General features: G+C 46.8%; 1 protein-coding gene across 1 annotated transcript in view; it reads right to left on the bottom strand.

Annotated features, from left to right (window-relative positions):
- Window positions 1-666: 666 nt before the first annotated feature.
- The window catches only part of LOC101760300, a gene marked incomplete in the record, with an annotated part of 24,709 nt that continues 3,047 nt past the window's right edge, over window positions 667-22,328 (bottom strand). Inside the window, 30 exon segments of the mRNA XM_012845612.2 lie at window positions 667-1,235; window positions 13,989-14,069; window positions 14,201-14,311; window positions 14,406-14,594; window positions 14,716-14,781; window positions 14,919-14,993; window positions 15,295-15,405; window positions 15,500-15,585; window positions 15,675-15,819; window positions 16,167-16,264; window positions 17,063-17,204; window positions 17,354-17,401; window positions 17,484-17,654; window positions 17,806-17,874; window positions 18,179-18,298; window positions 18,375-18,447; window positions 18,516-18,634; window positions 18,719-18,838; window positions 18,924-19,011; window positions 19,128-19,342; window positions 19,480-19,526; window positions 19,730-19,808; window positions 19,891-19,972; window positions 20,210-20,347; window positions 20,473-20,521; window positions 20,614-20,668; window positions 20,751-20,827; window positions 21,163-21,243; window positions 21,360-21,440; window positions 21,997-22,072. Of these exon segments, the coding sequence (XP_012701066.1) occupies window positions 1,056-1,235; window positions 13,989-14,069; window positions 14,201-14,311; window positions 14,406-14,594; window positions 14,716-14,781; window positions 14,919-14,993; window positions 15,295-15,405; window positions 15,500-15,585; window positions 15,675-15,819; window positions 16,167-16,264; window positions 17,063-17,204; window positions 17,354-17,401; window positions 17,484-17,654; window positions 17,806-17,874; window positions 18,179-18,298; window positions 18,375-18,447; window positions 18,516-18,634; window positions 18,719-18,838; window positions 18,924-19,011; window positions 19,128-19,342; window positions 19,480-19,526; window positions 19,730-19,808; window positions 19,891-19,972; window positions 20,210-20,347; window positions 20,473-20,521; window positions 20,614-20,668; window positions 20,751-20,827; window positions 21,163-21,243; window positions 21,360-21,440; window positions 21,997-22,072 (3,072 nt within the window).

Here is a 22,328-nt window from a genome sequence, read left to right as displayed (position 1 = left end):
CTTGCTCATCATTTGCTAACGTGGTGGCTGCATGCAAGCACCTGCAACTTATTTTTAATTTTGTATTATGAAGTTAGTCAAAAATTTTAAACTCTTACAGGTTCCTAGAACGTCACATAAAGAAGGAAAAAGTGTATTAAGTATTGCAAAAGTGTGATATTCATCCCTAGTATTTCATTTGGTGCAAATCAACCCCTTAACTAACTAAACCGATGCATTTACATCTCCACCTTGTTTAACGATGATTTAGTGTCATATAATATCAGTTTAGGTCATTAGTTCATGTAATCATCTTATTAATCATCGCTTAGCCACATCTAATGTCGAGTCAATTGCTATAATATTTCGGTGTGAATCGGTTCCATTAACTTTTCTAATTAAATTTTTATGGGTAGCCAATTTAGAGGAGTTACTAAATTTTTTGTGAGCTCTATACCGTCACCTCTACATATTACATCGCTAAGTAGGGTTAGTCAAATGATTACGTGCCATAAACTACCATTAGATGGTACTAAAACATTGTTAAACTAATGTGATGATGATTAATGTACCAGTTTATTTAGTTAAGGGATTGATTTGTAGCAAATAAAATTTGAAGGATGAATGTCATACTTTTGCAATACTTGAGTGATGAAAAATACACATTTTTTCCATAAAAAAGCAGTATATTGAATAGTATTACATTGCACAAAAGACAAATGCAGTATATTGAAAGCTCCCAAAAGAAAGAGCGCATAAAGACGCATCAATTGAACGGCAATAAACACGCCAGCATTTATTAACGAAGGAGCATTTTGCCACAAAACATTATTACTAAAGGCCTTGATTGTGCCATCTGCATCATGTTGCAAACTTGCAATGAAGTAGCAGGTATGCACAATGACAGAATATCCCATGAAACACTTGAGCCAATGTCCCAAATTCAGAAGTTCAGATTACATAGGCTCCAACTGCAGTTCGCTTGAAGGTACTGCGGCTGAACAACGTTAGTACCAAACAGAGGAAGCTGTCGTGTGGGTTGCCGGCGCCACTTATTTGTGTGGGGTCTGCTGCGTTCAGGCTTTCCCAGCTGATCCAAAGAGGTGTAGCTTCTCTGCGACGACAGCTTTCATTGCTTCTTTAGCAGATGCCATAACTTGGATGAGGTCCTTTTCTGGCTTTTTAAGGGACTCCAGGTAGCTGTTTCGGACCTCAGTGTTCACGTTGAATTTCCTCACGCCCAAGTTTATGCATTCCTGCTCCAGAAATTAGTACATCATTTACCACACTTCCACAATCAATTCAACCATAGCAATACTTCTTGAAATATGAGCTCATCAATAGGAAAACTTTCTGTATGTTTCGATAATTCGGTAATTTCCATTGCTAATGCCTTAAATGAGTGGAACAAAAAATTATAAGTTCCAATACCACGTTGAGCCTAATGCAGAAACTAGCTTTGCTGAAAGTTTAGAAAATGGTGGGTGATGGATTGCCTTCTTTTTACCCAACACCTTGACCTCTTAGGGGAGTTGGCTGAGGAAACTCTAGCAACAATAGCTACAAGCCACAGCATCACTAATCTAATGAATCAAAAACTGAAAGAACTCTTGGTAAGTGAATTGGATGAATATATACTTCCGATTCTGGGAGATGCTAGAAAACACACACCTTCAGCTAGATGCCCAGGATCAGCATATTTGGAAGCTTAAGCTCTGGCATCTATTATGTGTTCTTTGCTAGGGCCATTAGATTTGCACCATGGAAGCAGATTTGGAAGTCTCGGGTTCCTTTATGGTGCAAAATTTTCATATGGCTTGCTGTCCTTAATCATTATTGGACTGCTGATAGGTTGTCAAAGTGGGGAGTGCCACACCCAGTGGCATGCCGACTTTGTGATCAATCCCCTGAAACCATTAACCACCTGCTGATTTTGTGTGTGGTCTTGAGGGAAGTTTGGTACACTGTTTTTCAGAAAATTGGCTTGCAGGCTATATCTCCACAACCAGATGTTGCTTCCTTCTCTGGCTGGTGGAACAGGGCATTCAAGAGATTGGACAAGGAGCACCGAAAAGGTGTCAATTGAATTGATCATCTTAATAGTTTGGGAGATTTGGAAAACACAGACGACTGTGTATTCAACAATGCTAGCCCTAGTCTGTCTTTGGTGGTGCAGACAGTAGAGGAGAGAACCATATGCTGTACATCTGGGGGCTCATGGCCTCTAGAGTCTAGACCCTTTTCTAGGGTCGGTGTTCTTGTGATTTGGTCATTTCCTTGTTTAAGCATGCCACACATGTATCTGTGGTCTAGAGTATTTGGATCTTGCGTCTTGTGTGTGATATGTTGTACTTTTAGTACTTTCTTCTTAATGAAATGACACGCGATGGCTCAAGTCCTAACCCCCCCCCCTCCCCCGCTCGCCTTCCCAACGCCTCCCCTACCACCAGCCCCACGTCGGCGCCTACTCCGGGCACGGCGGCCACGTTCCCTAGACCAGCTCCTTCCTTCCCGGCGTCGGGAACACCTTCCCCTGCTCGCCGCCCGGTAGTCGCGTTCGGGGCGGCTACTGGTCGTTCCAAGGCCCAATGGTGGCTTGATGGTTCGCCTTCCTAAGCCGAATCCAGCGTGTCCCCATTATCATTCAAGGATGCTCTTCTCAAGGATGCTTCTCTGGCGGCGGTCCAGCGTTGCAACCATGTGACCTCGCTGGCCTCGTCATTGGGGACGACCTCGCCTCGCCTCGCGCAGGCCCCGCAGCTGGAGGCACCCCCGCCTCGCGTCGTGCTGGCCCTGTCGCTGGAGGAGCCATCAACCCGCATCGTGCTGCGTCCGACGGATCGTCCCTGTGTTCGTCGTGGACCAGACGCGGAGGGGTGGTGGACGGCGGAGAGTCGTTGTACTCGCCGCGCGCGCCTGCGTGCTGCTCACCCGCCTCGTCGACCGGTCCAAGGCAGATGCTTCAACTGCTTCTCGTCGGAGCACCGGGCCGCCGGCTACCGCTCGGCGCCACGTTGTTTCCATTGCCGAGTAATCGGTCACCGTTCCTACGTCTGCCGGCGCCAACCTTCGGCGCCACACCCGGAATCCTCCTCAGGTCATTGGATGGTCTGGCGGTGAGGTCCTGCGTGGCGGCGCCCCCTACCCCTGTGTGTTCCATGGCGAGCCTCCAGGATGCCGGAGATGAAGCGGGAGCTCCGGGACGATGACGACGGCGCCGAAGCCGGGGGCAGCGTGCGGATGCTGGTGCTGTCAAGCTTCGTCCAGCGTCCCCAACACCTCCCCTGATGAGGTGGTTGCCGGTGATGCTCCCCTCTCGGCATCCAGCGACGAGGAGCAAGCCCCGATGGTGCGACCTCAATGGATCATCGATCGCTCAGTCACCCTAGTGCAACGGGAGAAAGAGCTTTCTCGTGCCTTGGTTGTGTCAGTGTTCGGGAATTATCTCAATGAGTCGCCAGAATCCATCAAGGCCACGATTGCCCAGCGTTTTGGCTTGGACAAAGAGGATTTGGCGGTGCCCTCGTTGATTGAAGCGCCCCAACTTGTCGCCATTTTCCCGGGGCTTTCTACCTTCCGGTCGTCCGCACCTGTTGCCCGCGAGTCATCTTCGGGTGAGGATGGGCCCCTGGTGAACTCTCGGGTTGTTTCTGCTGGTGGGCTGGACGACGGGCCTGATGAAACGGCCCAATTGCTAGTGGATGACCCTGTAACGGAAAACTTTCTCATGGATCATCCTTTCCGGCCCTCAACCACTGTCGAGCAACTCAGTGAGATGACGACAACACCGGCGACGCCTGCTCTGTCTCCAGACCGGACGGCGGCACCCCCCACTTCCACTTTTGGAGGCTCCGGGATTGGGGCGCTACGAGTGTATTCACGCTCGCGCGTCCGTACCAAGCCCCCTACCTCCGCAACCTCCGGGGACGTTGCTGACATCGCTACCTCAACACCGGCGGTCCCCTAACTTTCAAAGGTTCGCAAGCCAACCGAAATGCTCCTTCCGCAGCCTGTAATTCACAAGAGGCGTATCAAAGCTGTGGCTCCGGGCTCTTTACCTCGGCGAAGCAGAAGGGTGGCAGGTGCTGACCCTTGTTCCCCGGGGCCTATCACTACTGAATCCCAAAGGAGAGTGATGCGGTGTTTGGGGTTTGAGTGCAAAGCAAAAATTGATCCCAAGACCCAGGATGCATATTTCAAGATCATGGGAAGTCGTTTCGCGGACAATCATGTGGCTGCCATGGCGGCTATCTTTGGCTGGAGCCTCGAAGAAGACTCTCAGGTACGAGCAGGGGACATCCTGTAATCCCTGTCTGCTGGCTGATGGTCGTCTCTCCATTACTGTGTTAACAATGAATCCGTCTTCTATTCTGATCTGGAATGTGTGTGGTCTTGTTGGAGTATGTGTGTATTATGGCCCAATAAGGCCCATGTATGACTACTATATAGCTACCCTTCTAGGGTTAGCCCAATAGACAAGGAATTACATCTCTATCATGGTATCAGACTAGGTTTTCTCCTCACCTCCCACTCCCAGCCGCCAGTGCCAGGGCGTCGCCGCCGGCAGCCGTGGGCGCCATGGCCGGCGGCCCTCCTCCTTCTCCTCCCTCCTACTTCCATGCCTTCCCATCCCTTCCTTCCACATGGGCCCAGGTCGCCTCGGGAAGGCCTCCCGCGGGCGCGGCCGCCGCTTCCACGGCGCTGGCCGCCGCCGCCGGGATCCCTGGCGCGGTTGCGGATCCAGTCCCCGGCGATGACGCGGGCCACGATGGGGCTCTGGACGGCGCGGACCAGGCCGCGGCCGCCGCTGCGGTCCTACGCGCGGGCGCGGGCGCGGGACGCGACCCTGACGGCGCCGCTGCAGCCGCCGCTGCGGCCCTCCGCGCGGGCACAGGCGGGCGCGCGGGCGGTCACGTCTGGCCCAGTGCTGGCTTCGTACTGCCACGCCTTCCCTTCCCCGCCCCGCCTCCTCTGCCACCTCCTCACCAACACGCAGCAGGCCCTCCCGATTCAACCCTCGCTGCGGCCCTCGTCGCCGCCCGGGCTGCTGCCGCAGAGGGCCAGGCACGCCTGCGCGCAGCGGCCCTGACCTGGGAGCGCGAGCGTGATGCGGCCGACGTCTTGGCCCGTCAGATCGCTGAGGCGGAGCAGCTCCTCGTCCACCCGGTGTACCACGACAGCACTGCCACCTCCTCCGGCTTCGGGGCTCCCCGTCCGCCTGTGGTTGTCTGGACCGACCCGGCCGATCCACTCGTCGCGTAGCTGCATTACCAGGCCGGGGGCGTTCAGAACATCAAGAGCTTGGTCCCAGTCGTCCTCGACCCTGAGTTGCCCTCCTACGCCCGCTGGCGGGACATGGTGCTGCTCATTCTCCGCCGCTACGCCCTCGACGACCATGTCCTCACCGACACCTTCCCTGCGGCTCGGACAGCTGCGTGGCTTCGCCTCGACAGCATCGTCCTGTCGTGGATCCTGGGAACCATCTCCCTCGACCTCCACGACCTCGTCCGCGGCACCCCCGACACCACCGCCCGCCGGGCCTGGCTGGCGCTCGAGGGCCAGTTCCTGGGCAACGCCGAAGCCCGGGCCCTTCATCTCGACGCGAGCTTCCGCACCTTCGTCCAGGGCGACCTCTCCGTTGGCGAGTTCTGCCGGAAGATGAAGACCATGGCGGACTCCCTCGGTGACCTTGGCTGGGCCGTGGAGGACCGGATCTTGGTTCTCAACGTTCTTCGCGGCCTCAACGAGCGCTACGCCCACCTCCGCACCTGGATCACCCGGCAGCGGCCCTTCCCCACTTTCCTGCAGGTCCGTGATGACCTTGTCATGGAGGAGCTTACTCAGGGCATCCAGCCTGGGTCCCTTCCCGCGCCAGGCTCCTCGTCTTCCTCGACCGCTCTTGCCGTGACTCCTACGCCACGTCCCTCCGCTTCGCCACCGTCGTCCCTTCTTGGTCCTCCTCCTCCTGGGCCGAGCGGGGGTTGGGGGGGGTCGTGGCGGCCGCCGTCGCCGCGGCGGGGGGCGTGGTGCGGGCACTGGTCGTGGGGGCACACCGGCGTCTCCACGGGGTTCTTCCTGGCCATCCTTTGCCAACCCATGGTCAGGGCGCATCTCCATGTGGCCCTTCCAGGCCACCGGCGGCGAGCCTCGTCCACCGGCCGCCATGCTCGCTGGCGCTGTACCGGTTGCTCCGTTTTCGTCGCCGTGGGCTCCACCTCCCGGGGCCTCGCCTGGGCCTGTCGGGTGGGACCCGACAGCCTTGGCCCGCTCTTTCGGCACCATGACCCTGACTCCTCCAGTCGGCCAGGACTGGATCGCCGACTCGGGTGCCACTTTCCATACTACACCCAACCCTGGTATACTCTCTTCTGTTCACCCTCCTTCCTCCCACCCTTCGTCCATCATGGTCGCAAATGGCTCTTGTCTTCCTGTCACTTCCGTGGGTACCGCTCACACTCACGGTTCTTTTCGGATTCCTGATGTTCTTGTTGCTCCCTCCATGGTTCACAACCTTCTTTCTATTCGCCGTTTTACAGCTGACAATTCTTGTTCTGTTGAATTTGACTCCTCTGGTCTTACTGTGAAGGATTTGACTACCCGGCGACCTCTTCTCCGATGTGACAGCACCGGGCCCCTTTACTCCCTTCTGTTTCCTGCGTCCACTCCTTCCGCTTTGCCCTCCGCTTCGTTAGCTGCTTTTGCCGCCACCACTTCTTCCACTACATGGCACCGGCGTCTTGGGTATCCTGGCCGTGATGCCCTGACACAGCTTAGTCGTAGTTCCGACATACCATGTACTCGGGCTCACGATGAGCACCTGTGTCAGGCGTGCCAACTGGGCCGTCATGTTCGCCTTCCGTTTCCTACCTCCTCTTCACATGCGACCCATATTTTTGATCTTGTACATTGCGACCTATGGACATCGCCTGTTTTGAGCATTTCTGGCTATAAGTATTATCTTGTTGTGGTTGATGATTTCTCTCATTATTCTTGGACTTTTCCCTTGCGTGCCAAGTCTGATGCTTTCCCCACGCTTGCCCACTTCTTCGCCTGGGTGTCCACTCAGTTCGGCCTCACCATCAAGGCCGTCCAATGTGACAACGGCCGCGAGTTCGATAACACCACCTCCCGTGCCTTCTTCCTCTCTCACGGTGTGCAACTACGCATGTCATGTCCCTATACCTCCTCCCAGAACGGTAAGGCTGAACGCATGATTCGTACCACGAATGACACCATGCGCTCTCTTCTGTTCCAGTCTTCTCTCCCTGCCCACTTCTGGGCTGAGAGTCTTCACACCTCCACCTATCTCCTTAACCGCCTACCTTCCGTTGCCTGCCCTGCTCCCACTCCACACCACGCTCTTTTCGGTACCTCCCCCCGCTACGATCACCTTCGTGTCTTCGGGTGTGCGTGTTATCCTAACACCACTGCCACCGCTCCTCATAAGCTGGCTCCCCGTTTGACTCAGCGCGTCTTCCTCGGGTACTCCCCGGATCACAAGGGGTACCGTTGCTTTGACCTCTCCTCTCGGCGGGTCCTCATCTCTCGCCACGTGGTGTTTGACGAGTCCGTCTTCCCTTTCTCCACCACCTCCCCACCCCCTTCCACCTCCGACCCTGATCTCTCCTCCCTGTTTCCCACTGACCCGGTGGACCAGCCACCGTTGACGTTGTGTCCTGCAGGTACTGCTCCACCGTGGTTTTCGTCGGGCTCGACGTCCATCGGTGCTGCCCCTGACCCTGTGCCCAGCGAGGGTCCGACGGCGCCAGACTCTGGTGCTGCCCCTACCCCTCCGCCCTGCGCGGGGCCGGAGGCACCGCCCTCAGCACCTGCTGCACGGTTCGCGTAGCCAGTGCGCGTGTACCAGCGCCGTGCGCGGCCGGCTCCACTACACCTGGAGCCGGCCACGCCACCGCCGTCGCCGCCTCGGTCACCGCCTGTGGACTCTTCTCCGCCGGCGACGCCTACACCCCCACCTCCGCCGGTCCCGACTGCCCGTGTCGCGCCGTCGATGTACCACCCGCCTCTCCTACACCGGCACCCGCGTCATGTTCACCCTATGGTGACGCGACACGCGGCTGGTACCCTACAGCCCTGGGCTCTTACAGCGATGCCCGGCGAGCCGCAGGTCTCTCCTGTACCCTCCTCCGTCCGCGGCGCCTTGTCGGACCCTCACTGGCGCCGTGCGATGGAAGAGGAGTACGCGGCGCTCCTCGCCAACCAGACTTGGGATCTGGTGCCCCGTCCGCCTGACTCCAACGTCGTCACCGGCAAGTGGCTCTGGACACACAAGCGGCAGGCTGATGGTACCCTCGATCGGTACAAGGCCCGCTGAGTTCTCCGGGGTTTCACTCAGCGCCCTGGTGTCGACTACGACGAGACGTTCAGTCCGGTGGTCAAGCCAGCTACCGTCCGGACTATTCTCTCACTGGCTCTCTCCCGCTCCTGGCCCGTGCATCAGCTCGACGTCAAGAACGCCTTCCTGCACGGTACTCTGACTGAGACAGTTTACTGCAGCCAGCCAGCGGGTTTCGTTGATTCTTCTCGGCCTGATATGGTCTGCCGGCTCAACAAGTCACTCTATGGCCTCAAGCAGGCCCCTCGAGCTTGGTATTCGCGGTTTGCTGCCTACCTACTGACGCTGGGTTTTGTGGAGGCCAAGTCCGATACTTCTCTGTTTATCTATCACCATGGTGCTGAGACTGCTTATCTGCTGCTCTATGTTGATGACATTGTCCTCACTGCCTCGAGTCCGTCCCTCCTACGGCGGATCATCACCTCACTTCAGCAGGAGTTCGCTATGAAGGATCTGGGTGTGCTCCATCACTTTCTCGGGGTCACCGTTGAGCCTCGTCAGGCCGGCCTCTTTCTTCACCAGCGGCAGTATACTCTTGATATCCTGGAGCGAGCTGGGATGACTGACTACAAGCCCTGCTCCTCTCCAGTTGACACTCAGGCCAAGTTGTCAGAGGCCGCCGGCACTCCTGTGACAGATGCTACTGCGTACCGGAGTCTGGCTGGGGCCCTTCAGTACCTCACCTTCACCAGGCCGGATATCACTTATGCGGTTCAGCAGATTTGCCTACACATGCATGATCCCAGGGAGCCCCATCTCACTGCTCTCAAGCGCCTACTCCGTTACCTCCGGGGCACTGTGGACTACGGCCTCCTCCTTCACAGGTCTCCCTCCACTGAGCTCGTTGTCTACACCGACGCTGACTGGGCCGGGTGTCCGGACACTCGGCGCTCCACCTCCGACTACGCCGTCTTTCTGGGCGGCAACCTGGTGTCCTGGTCGTCCAAGCGTCAGCCGGTGGTCTCCCGCTCCAGTGCCGAGGCGGAGTACCGCGCTGTCGCTAACGGCGTGGCAGAGGCATCGTGGCTTCGACAGCTCCTTGTCGAGCTCCACACTCCTCTCTCCCGGAGCACTCTTGTCTACTGCAACAATGTCAGTGCGGTGTACCTCTCCACCAACCCTGTTCAGCACCAGCGGACCAAACATGTGGAGATCGACCTTCACTTCGTCCGGGATCGGGTCTCCATCGGCGATGTTCGGGTCCTCCACGTCCCGACCACCTCTCAGTTTGCCGACATCTTCACCAAGGGCCTCCCGTCGTCTGCCTTCACCGAGTTTCGCTCCAGCCTCAACATCACCAGTGGCTAGTTGCGTCTGTGGGGGGGCTCGTGTGTGTCCTTCTTCTTTTCATGTCCAGTCTGCAACTCCGCTGCGTCGGTAGTTCAGACTGCGGGGGAGTGTTGGAGTATGTGTGTATTATGGCCCAATAAGGCCCATGTATGACTACTATATAGCTACCCTTCTAGGGTTAGCCCAATAGACAAGGAATTACATCTCTATCAGGTCTTAATCAAAAAATCCAATGTAATGCTGTTGGTGAAGTCATCCGGTCTACAAATGCTCTAGTGGTTTGTCTTCAAGAAACCAAAGTTGCTGTTATGAACCAGCGTATTTTCCTCACTGTATTCAGCACTGCTTATGATAAATATGTGGCACTGCCAGCAATTGGTACAAGAGGAGGAATATTGATTGCCTGGAAGAGTAACATCTGTCAGATTCTAGCCTCTAGAGTTGACAACTTCTCTGTCTCTGTCCATTTTGAGGAACAAGAAGGTCGTAACTGGTGGTTTACAGGGGTATATGGGCCTCAAGATGAAGATAAGATAGCTTTTTTGCAAGAACTTCGGGATGTGAGAGCTTTATGTATGGGTCCGTGGCTGATTGTAGGGGATTTCAACTTAATTTACCAAGCTACTGATAAAAACAATGCCAACTTGGATCGTGCCATGATGGGTCGTTTCAGGCGCTTTCTGGATGATGTGGAGGCCAAGGAAATACCGCTTTTAGGGCGAAAATATACCTAGTCAAATGAAAGATCCTCACCCACCCTCGTGAAGCTTGACAGAGCTTTCTGCTGTCTTGATTGGGAGAATATTTTCCCTGATGCGGTCCTGCAAAGCAGTGCTTCTGTTGTTTCTGACCATTGCCCCCTTGTTTTGGGACTGAAGGTCAGTACAAGTGGCAAGCGCAGATTCCATTTTGAGAGCTTCTGGACTAAACTTCCCGGTTTCTCAGAAGCGGTCCAGCAAAACTGGAATGCTCCAGTACCATCTTCCGTGTGCGGTGGAGCGCCTATTCCTCAAACTACAGAGACTTACCAGGGACCTGCAGAAATGGGGCCAATGCAAAATCGGTAATGTCAAGCTCCAGCTGGGAACGGCCAAAGAAATTCTTCGTCACCTTAAGATTGCTAGAGATTCCAGGGATCTTTCTCCTAGTGAGGACTGGTTGAGGAAAAAACTTAAGCTTCACTGTTTGGGCTTGGCCTCTCTGGAACAGACTATTGCTCGCCTCCGTTCTAGAGTGCTATACCTCAAGGAAGGAGATGCTAATACATCCTTTTTCCACCAGCAAGCCTGATACAGGAAGAAAAAGAATTTCATTGCTAAATTACAAGTGGGCGATCAAACTGTCTTCGATCAAAAGGATAAACAGGAAGCAGTGGTTCAGTTCTATGAAGATTTGTTGGGCACGGCTGAGGAACGGGAACATACCATAGATTTTGCTGAAATTGGGATCCAACAGCATGATCTGTCCTCATTGGAAGTTCCTTTCACAGAAGAGGAGGTGTGGGCCACAGTTAAGGAGATGCCCTTGGACAAGGCCCCAGGACCAGATGGATTCACCGGCAGATTTTATAAATCTTGCTGGAATATTATCAAGTAGGACATCATGTTGGCTCTGTTGACTATTCATCGAGGTCATGTGTCTCGTTTCAGGCTACTCAACACAGCTTTCATTTCTCTTTTGCCCAAAAAACAGGATGCCCTCTCAGTCAAAGACTTCAGACCCATAAGTTTGATTCACAGTTTTGCTAAACTGGTTACTAAAATCATAAATCGATTAGCCCCTCTATTGCCAAGCTTGATCCCTCCCAATCAGAGTGCATTCATTAAAGGAAGGAACATCCTTGATAATTTTCTTTTTGTCCAGCAGATGGTCAAGGTGTTGCATGACAAAAAAAAAGCTCATATTCTTCTTAAATTGGATATCTCCAAAGCTTTTGACTCGGTTTCATGGCCTTTTCTCTTGGAAGTGCTTCGTCATTTAGGTTTTGGCCAACGATGGTGTAACCTGTTATGTCTGATTCTGTCCACATCATCTACTTAGGTGCTTGTTAATGGTGAGCTGGGGGCTGGTTTCTTCCACCACCGTGGTCTCAGGCAGGGAGACCCGCTCTCGCCTATGTTATTCATTTTGGTTATGGAGGTGTTAACTCTTTGATTAAATATGCCACCAACACCTTTTGCAACCTCTTGCTGTCCAGCAGGTCTTAAACAGGGCATCTTTCTACGCCGATGATGCAGTCAATTTTCTACATCCAAACCAAGAAGATCTCCGAGTGATAAAGCTGATACTTGATATCTTTGGTCATGCATCTGGGCTTCATACTAACTTCGCCAAAAGTTCAGCTTTCCCTATTCATTGCTCGCAGGAAGAGATACACCTAACTTCTGAGCTACTGGCATGTACAACAAAGGAGTTTCCATGTACTTATCTTGGCTTGCCCCTCACAATAAGAAAACCAACTAAGGAAGTCCTTCTGCCCCTAATTGATAAGGTTGCTGATTACCTCCCAAGCTGGAAAGCTTCTCTGATGAATAGATCAGGCCGTCTGATTATGACTAGGGTGGTTCTAACTGCATCTGTGATTCACCATCTGATTGCTATTGATCTACCCAAATGGGTTGTCAAAGAAATTGACAAGAAACGGCGCGGCTTTCTTTGGAAAGGGCAGGAACAGGCAAATGGAGGTAACTGTTTGGTTTCATGGGAAAAGGTACAGCGCCCTTTGGAATATGGAGGTCTGGGCATCCACAACCTTGAATCCTTTGGCTTGGCCTTGCGGATAGGTGACTTTGGGTGCAAAAAACAGATCCTTCATGTCCTTGGGCTGGTCTGCACATCCAGGTGCCTCACAAAGCTCAAGCCTTGTTTAATATGGCAGTAGTCTCAGTGGTTGGTAATGGAGACAGTTCTCTTCTGGAAAGATAGATGGTTGGAGGGAAAGACCTTGGCTGAAATAGCTCCAAATCTGTTCCAGAATATTCCTAAGGCCCCGTTTGGATCATTGGAATTGAATTCCATCCTAATAATCATAATTTAGACACAAATTAATTAAGCTAATATAATTGTATGTGGAATATAGTTGTATATTATAGTTGGTGATATGGGAGAGATACTTATATGCTGCACTTCTACTATAGAGAAGCGAGTCTAAGAGCGTGCTATAAGAATTGAATTCCATTCTAATAACCATAATCTATAGAATCAATTTCCATCTCCCACCCCATGAATTTAAGATAGGCTTATATCTAAACTTTGGAAAGTTGTGGAATGCCACATTCCAACATAAATTAGCCTACTCCATTAAATAGATTTCAATTCCTTCAAAATGAAGGGACCCAAACGGGACCTAAGAGAATTGTCAAATCTAGAACAGTCACTCAGGCTCTCTCCAATAGGTGCTGGGTGTCAGATATTAGAGGAGGCCTCTCAGTTGAGGTCCTGATGGAGTACCAGCTGCTTTGGGACCAATTGGACGGAGTGATCTTACAACAGAATACCCCAGACCAATATCATTGGAAGCTGACCCAATCTGGTATATACACCAGCAAGTCAGCATACGAAGCCTTTTTCATTGGCTCTATCAAGTTTATCCCATGGAGAAGAATTTGGCGAAGTTGGGCTCCTCTACGCTGCAAATTCTTTGTTTGGCTGGCCATTAAGCGGAGGCTTTGGACTGCTGACAGGCTGGCCAGTAGGGGGCTGCAGCATCACCCCGCCTGCCTGCTCTGTGATCAGGCACAAGAAACAGCCAATCACTTGCTGTTATCCTGCGTCTTTACCCGACAGATTTGGTCTTTGGTCTTCTTACATCAAAATCCGGTCGTTGATGTGCCGCCTGACTCATCTAGTTTCTTGGCCTGGTGGGGAAGAGTAATCAGAGCAGCACCAAAAGAGTTGCGCAAGGGTTTGAATTCCCTCATCATTTTGGTGGCGTGGGAAATTTGGAAGCATCGAAATTCCTGTGTGTTTGAGGGCGCTCTCCCTAACACCCAGGTTCTCCTTCAGGCTATAACAAATGAATGCACCCTTTGGTGCTTGGCAGGAGCAGTTAAACTCAGAGAGTTGCTTGCTAGGTCGCTTACACCAGCTGCTTAGGCTTGGTGTTTTAGGGTCTCGTTTTCCTATTTCTTTGTCGCGCTCCAGAGGTGATCCTTCTGTGGGTGGTGTGTGTTGTGTTTTGTGTGTGTTGGGGTGTGTTCTGTACTTAGTTTGGGGCTTCCCCCCTTTCTTTGTACTCTCTTTTCTCTCTTAATGAAATGACATGCAGCTCTCCTGCGTAGTTCGAGAAAAAAAAAATGAAATGACATGCAGCTCTCTCGCACCCTCCCATCTGAGAAAGAAAAACTGAAAAAATGTAATGCACCTGTACAAGCTCATGAGGAAGACCAGATGCTCCGTGGAGAACCAAGCTAACTCCTTTCTTTAAGGTTAATGCACGAAGGTCCTGTCGTTAATTAAAGAATGTGCTGATTTTGTAAGGATTACTCAAATTAAAGCAGGCAATAGAACAATATCTCTCTCTAATAAATTTTTCATGAGACGTTCGACATGCAAGTGTAATTGAATTTGTCTGACCTTTAGCAAGTCAAGCCTGAGATTTGGTCCACTCGATGGATATTTTCCATGAACATTTCCAATGCAAACTGCTAGAGCATCAATGCTTGTCTCATCAATAAATTCCTCAGCCTGGAAATATATACCACATACGTTTTAAGAAATAGGCACCACAAGTATAGCAATAGAAAGCCACTCAGTTCACACTGTTACAGAAGAATTGCACCTTAGCGACATCAGTAAATCTCGCTTCGTATTCTTCAACTGTCAAGCCATCTTCAGATCCTGAGAGTCTACCCAATTCAGCTTCCACAAGTAAACCTTTTGCATGAGCCAAGGAAGATATGCTCTTTGTGTATAAGATGTTCTCCCCTAAAGTTAGATGGGAACCATCAACCATGACTGAATCAAATCCCTGAAAATTCAAGGGTCACAGTATCGGACCAGGAGAAAAACTCAAGATTAAGTGTTCATGGTTAGGAAATGCATGTGCATATTTTGGTAGTTTATATTTGAGGTGGATTTTCTTCACATACCATCTCAAGAGCTTGAAGCAAGTCTGATTTGGAAGTGCCATGATCATAGTGAACAGTTATAGGCACCTGCGATAAGAGAATCACAGAATGCTTACCTCTAGAGAACTAACCAATTTTTTTTTAAAAATATCTTATTTAAGATTATTGACATTTTAATTTGTGAAATGTTATTTGAAAATTGTAAATTCTCAAGTTTCTCTTACACTGGATTGTTCTGCAGCAGCAATGCAGGACGCTACCAATGGGACTCCACCTTGCTTCAGAGCACTGGGATGAATCTAAATGGCAACCACAATAATCAAGGTATAAGTTGAGAAATAAATGCTATCTACTAAATTTTCATATTCCCATGGAGCCCACAATCAAGAGCTATGTGATACTGCTTCTATCCATGAGCACTTAACATGTTAAATTATGTTTTCTGCATTATGTGATTTTCGAAAAATATGTGGTACTGCTTCTATCCATGTGATTTTCGAAAAATATGTGGTACTGCTTCTATCCATGTGACCTAAAATGTTTCATTATGTTTTCTGCATTACATGATTTCTGAAAAATCAGCATATTGAAGTTTCTAACCTGCAGGATTGCAGGACTATTTTCAGCCTCTGCTGCTGCAACAACGGCTTCAACTCCTTCAAGGTTATACACATTAAAGGCACCAATGGCATAACCACCCTTCTCCGCATTCTTTACAATAAGAAAATGGTCAACATAGAATCTAAAACGAGTAAATCATCCCCAAATTAGCCTTGATAAGATGTTGAAATGGAGAGAATCTTACAAGAAGAAGTTCTTTTGTAGAACTTCTAGATGGGGAAGCCCAATTTTTTACCACTTTAGCAAGAGCACTGTTATCACCAACATTACCTGTTTAGAGGATTAAGATAGTACCTTCAGCTAAAAGGTTATATTATGTTTATGTGTTGGTATGGATTATGAACTGAAATGTTTATCACCAGGAAAAACAATGTAAGGTACACCGGGGAATCTACTCTCAGGACCAAGCTGCCACAATGGTACACCAGCTAATGCTTGTCCCATTACTTTGGCACGCCGAGCTTCCAAAGCTTTTGTAGCAATATCAGATGACGTGATTCCTCCCTATGTGAATGACATTATAAAAAGTTATTTCAGAAGTCAATTTCATTCACAACTGATCTTTTTGTTTCACAACTAGAACAGTAGAACATGTATGCATTGGTTTTGTTCCGATGGATTGAAGTGTAACTCCATCTCAAAGTTCCGTTAAGTACTTAATAGTAAAAGTCAAAGAAAACAGAACCAATGCATTGATTGAACAGCAATTATTCCAGAAATGGCAAATTCATGAAAAGCTGCAGCAAATTACCTACATGTATATCAGGTGCAGTATGATGAACTAAGTAACAAATAACAAGTTGATATGGTTAGGAGGATAAAAAATATCCATTTAAGATTTAACTTGTTACCTTTGCGATGATGTAATGAGGTTTACTATCAATCCTTTTCACAATCTCCACTAGCGCTGAACTCACTTTACAATTAATTTCTAAGCTTTCTTCAGGAGCTGCAACACAATAGGTATTCTCCTTTTAGCTCTATAAGGAGGTACAAACTATTTCATGACAAACATCAAATGAAGAAAAAAGCATTTCTTATGTTTCGCATAAAAAGAGAATAGGGAGATATCAGTTACCAGACATAAGTCATGGGCTGCTAATGGTTATCAGCTCAAGGAGATAGCATCAGTAGGTATACATCATATTTTGGAAAACATAGGTTTTTAGACTCCAGCACAGAATTTTCTGTCCTACAGAGTTGATTTGGCTAATCTTCTGATGTTATATAAGGTTATAATGCTCATTAGAGATGCTCTATTTAATTGATTTGAATAATCCACTTCTTTGGGCTTGCCTGTAAATACAGAACTCCTAATTCCTAAATAAACAAAATTATACAGAACTCCGTGGTATATCTGTGTGATTGACTTCGACAGAATCAGCATTTTCAGCTTATCCATGACAAAGTTTGGTTGGCCTTCCCATAGTGTCTCAGATCATGTCTTAAACTTGGGTAGAAGTATCTCCTCCTATGTGCCAACAAAAAATGCTAAGAAAGCATGATATCATTGGTACGGTTGTTCACCTTGGGTCTTATTTATATAATAGATAAAGGCACTCTTTGTCATGATGCTTAACATGCTATTACTGATCCTCTACACTGCACAATTTGCTCACACTTGACAAGTGGCACGTGGCTCAAGGAATTTAGGACATTAAGAAGCTACAAGACTGCATCCAAGCTTCATCACTGTTATGCTAAGCAACAATATAATAGGATGTAGAGGAAGCAGAAAGATGCTAACTTTTTCCAGTAATGAGCTGGCGGCTGGTGACAACTAGAGTGTCTTTTCTGGATTGTATGTAAGCATTTCCTAGTTCAACAACTCGGCTGATTTCTTGGTCTCTGTCCTCCGTTGATTTCATTGAAACCATCTCAACAGACACCTATAAAGAGGCAAGAGAACACATTGTATAGAGATGATCTCAAATAAAACAGTCCAAATTTAAAACACAATATAAATAAACTATTTAGATCTGATCCTGGGAGATGTCAATGTCTCATGCTTAGGCATGAGGGCAAAAATATGAGTTACCTCTATTACTCGAAGGGATGACCCACACTGTGACCGCAACTCATCAACCTAATAAATGCAAATATACATGAGAAAATTCAATCTGAAAAAAGAAAAAACAGAGAGAATCTTAAACCGTCAGAAGTTTGACCTGCTTTGTAGTTTTTGGCACATAGGAACCAACAACTATGAGGCCTCCAGTTAAAGCTCTTTTTAAGCCTAGGTCAATTGGACAGATAGGTGGCTTTGGCTTGATCCCAATCCTTGCACTTACAAAACTTGCAGCAGTGCGGCACAGAAATTTCTTTCCTTTCAATTCAGCCTGTCAAATTAACATAATAAGAAAAGAACAAAAGCAGATACAAATGGAGCACTGACGCACATGCTAGAATAAGATATTATCATATATCACTTGATAGAAATTTGATACTATGTGCAAGTGGTATTTCTAAAAATGGAGTGACAGAACATACCTGAATCATTCCAGAAGCAAATACGGCCATGTCCTTCTCACTAGCAGCATTGACGATGCACACAGAGCCCTATAACACAAAAGCACCTTGTCAGAAAATTTGTGAACCAAGAACAGAAGGAATAACAAGAAAATTAGGATTATGGTAATATTGTGATTGGATTAATGGAAAAGTTCAAGAGGTTCTTAAGTGAAAGTGCAATTGTTTAGGGAAAGTATAATAGTACTTAGCCACTTCGTTCTTGTTTGGCTAATGATGACAGGTGCATTCACAATGCACACTACAAAAGGTTTGTTAATTTAGACAGCGAGTTTCTGACAAAAAAAGTGAATAACAAATTAACTTTCCCATGAAATAACATTTTATGCAATACCTTCTCCAAGCTACAGAGCTGCTGACAGACTGCATTTGGTCCTTGTTTACGCAAGAGATCTATGGAAATTGTTGATAATTGTTTCTCGGAAACGCGTCCTCTAGTCTTCTCTTCAACCCACTACATGTTCAAGTACAAAAAAAAGTTCTTAGGTATTACTCTTCCATTTACCAAAGCAATACCTCTAGAAACTGACCTGTCTGAGATTGGAGGATTTATAGCCAAAAGTTGCATCCTTGGCGAACTCAGTTTCACCAGCAGGTATTAATCTGGTTGATAATATTGGCGCCATCAATCTTTTGTGATATTTCTTATTTAAATAGCTTGCATAAATTACCTGTCAGAGTCTGCAACATAGTGGATGTCATTAATAGTGTATCGTCCACCTTGGAGGAAAAATGGACAGATTATCCAAGCATCCATCTCCCCTAATACTGAGACAGCTGCATCAACTTCCTGGAAAGCAGAAGAAGAAAGATGAACATGGAAATGAAAGAGAGAAGAAAAAAAATCAAAACATATACGACTTTGGATATTAACCTCTGGGAAATGACCACGTAGAGTTGAATCACCTCTCAAGACCACTGTATAACTAACACCAGGGACATTCTTTGCTGCAGCTTCGAGATTTCTGCAGATAGTTTGTACTAGCAACATGACCTATTACAGTGGAAACAGTTAAATATATATGTTTAAAGGGGCTCCAAATTTAACTAATCAACTGCTTAGAACATCATTCCCTTACCTTATCAGCAGTCATTGAACGGGAGTTTGTCAAAATAAAAAAGCAAGTTGGTAGCTTCAGAAACTGTTCGACAAGAGCTTCAACAGGCCTGCAGTTTCAAATTCCATGCTAGGCTTAAGAAACCATGTATTTAAAGAACATGAATGAAGCTCATATATAAATTTATGCTAGTGGACTAAACAAAACATAAATTCCAAGTCTTACCATTCAGTTAAAACTTCTATATCATGTACTGTTTGCGTCCCAGTTGGATCATCATCTAAAACTACAAGAATCTTTTTGCTACTACAAGATGTAATAGAAACAATATCATCCATTGGATCTTCTGGCCATTCAGCAGGAAGAGAACGAAGGACATCTTCTTTACTAAGCATGGGAGGCTTCCCTTCTACTTTAACACCAGTTAATGTCTCATAGACCTGCAGTTACAACCCTCTTATCAGAGCGATATAAAATTTATGTACAATAAATTAGTAAAGATTGAGTGGTTGATCAAATTAGGGTTGTCATATTCCAGCCTGATCAAATTTCAACTTCCTAAAGAACTAATACACACCTTGACAACAGCAGCATCATCATATCGGCCCCACCCAGAAGCAGATCCTGTTATAAATGCATCACCAAATTAAACAGTAGCACCACAATTTATCATTTGTTATCCAAGGAAAAGATACTGCTTGATGTTTAATTTCTAGAATACGATGCAATGTCATTGCTCAGGACATTTTTCATGTAAAAGCAAGAACCATCTGGAACAAAAATCCAGAATCAAATGAGAGTTCTTTGTTTTCTTACAGAAAAACAACCTGAAATAAATAGCTGATGAGCAATATTAGAGACATGCACTGGGATCCTCGAATTGGAACTTTCACAAGATACTATACCCTGTAAAGGACAAGATACGAGCTTTTATAATATGCTGATAGTAACTAAGAACATCAATAAGTTAAAGGATGGTTATCCATACAAGATCCTTGACAAATATATCCACTGCAGAATAGGGTGTATAATCATTATCGAGCATGTGTGGCACACGATTTCCAAACATCCTGCAGGATGGATACTGATTGTGTCAGCTTAACACATTATAAAGTGTAAAAGCATCGTATAAATATTAAATTATAGAACCTAAAGAGCTGTTAGTTAGCAAAAACTAGATGCATTGAATGTTTCAAATTTTTTGCTTATCAGTTTGCTAGTCAACCAACATAATAAAAAGAAATCCAAGTTTAAAACGGAAGGATTGAGATGTGACCATGACTAAAGAAATAATCAAATAGATATACCATGAATAACCTCTTGAGTGTTGCATAATTTCGAAAACTCTTCTTGTTCTCAAATTTAGTCGAGCAGCAAATGCCATGGCTTCAGCTGCTGAGGCTATATGAACCCCAGCAAGAAGTTGGTTCACCATCTTAACAGAGCTGGAAAGAACGAGAAAATATACACCCATTTATGCAAAAAAAAACTAATAATAATTCGTTTCAAGTGTATATCATGTAAAAAACCACTCAGTGCTGATAAAAAGCTGCAAGCCAAGAAGAATCACCTTGCAGCTCCACATCCTCCTTTGATGATATACAATTTCTCACTTAGTGCTGTTATGTAAAACTGATAAGCCACTGGACAATCTCTAGATGTTTGTCTAGGAACTAACATATTATGGTGTTCAGGTAGTCTTGTTTATTACCTGATAGAACAGCACCCGTGCCATGCAGAGCTTCATCTGTTCCTGAAGCCATTATCTGTTAAAATAATGAACAACGTCATTTCAATTAGGGCTATAACATCATGTCCATACTAAATTGATGTATTATTGTATCATACAGTTAGTGTCCCATCTGCTGCCCTTTTGACACCACCAGATACCGGAGCATCAACCAACTTTATATCTCGGCATTCAGCTGTATGGAAGTATAGTCAATCACACTAAACCTTTCAATCGCAGAAATCCATACACAGCATGCTAAATTTCGAACATAAAAACACTTAGCAACACCATCACTTCTAAAAGCTATAGTCTCCATGGCTATAACAAATGGTTTCAATACAATCAATACCAAGTTATTGCAAATTTTTCTCTATTTTTTTAAAAAAAAATTAACATGGAGCAACATTAATAAACATTGGGGCTCCTAGAAGATAGAACCAGCAAGATAAATAAATAAACCTTGCAAACAATTTGAAAATACCCTAAAACCTTATTTTTGGGTTAGTAAAACTTGCTAAGAGCTGCTACCTTCTAATCTCTTGTTGAGGCGGATCACAAATCCAGGAGAAACTGTAGAAGATAGGATGACAGATGTTCCAGCTGACAGCACTGAAAACAAGGACATTCACAGTAGTGCAATTGAAGCTCATCAAACAGTAAACCAACTTCGTAGATGCATTTACTATGCAAAGTCAGAACAGAAGGGGCAAGCTCTTACAGATTACCTGGTACAGCACCAGCATTTCCATAAAGAACACTATCAGCTTGAAACTCATTTGCAACCATGATAATAAGTATTTCCACATCTGCAATAAGGTTGTGGTTACTGGTTAGTACATCATAAATGCTGTCTCTAACAAGTAATAACTAGTTAGCTAAAACTTTGTGCAAGGTATCAGTGTTTGTTTAACCACTCTTGTAGTTGAACAGATAGGACCAGTTGTATGCTCTCAATTACATTGGTGTTCATACCTTGTACCAGAGACGGAGCCATGGCCCCCCTCATGGTCTTATTTTTTCTATTGAATACATTTAGATTAAGAACAAATTAGATGCATGTTTAGTATTTAATCTATGAATTAACATAGCTGGCTCCCTTCATCTTTAAATCCTAGCTTCGTCCCTGCCTTGTACATGAATACTTCCCAAGAAAAAGTTATATGGTCATATGAGTAAATAAAAACTAATTAGATACAGATGATCTATCCTGAAAGATTGAATGATACAGGATTACATTTTTACATTAGAACACGTTTTGACAGTTATGTCCAGCCAAATTAATTTACATGGCAAATATAAAATTATGATTCAGAGAACTTTATGGGATGCACATTTGTAGAACATATGCCAAAAACTTGTCACCTTTTGCTACTTCCTCCGGAGAACCTTTTGTTGATCCTCCTAAATCTTCAAACCTGGCCATTGTTGGCTTGTAGACCTAAATGGGAAATAGAGAAAAGCTATTCATTGAGGGCACGCACACAAACAAAGAAAAGGAGGGCAGGGTTTCCATGTAGCAGCTCTATCATAGACATACTCATGTAAAGTCGTTACAGCAAAACCTAAATCTAATGCATTCATTGTTACGCTTAACACAGGTAACAGCCAAAAGCCTATGATGAGTGATTGAATCCAGCAATCATCGAGAGAATTGTTCAGATTTCTGGCATACTAAACATGTAAAACAACACATG

The sequence above is a fragment of the Setaria italica genome, chromosome IV (genome assembly GCF_000263155.2).
Source record: "Setaria italica strain Yugu1 chromosome IV, Setaria_italica_v2.0, whole genome shotgun sequence".
Classification (NCBI taxonomy): Eukaryota; Viridiplantae; Streptophyta; class Magnoliopsida; order Poales; family Poaceae; genus Setaria; species Setaria italica.
This window is presented reverse-complemented; position numbering and strand designations above follow the sequence as displayed.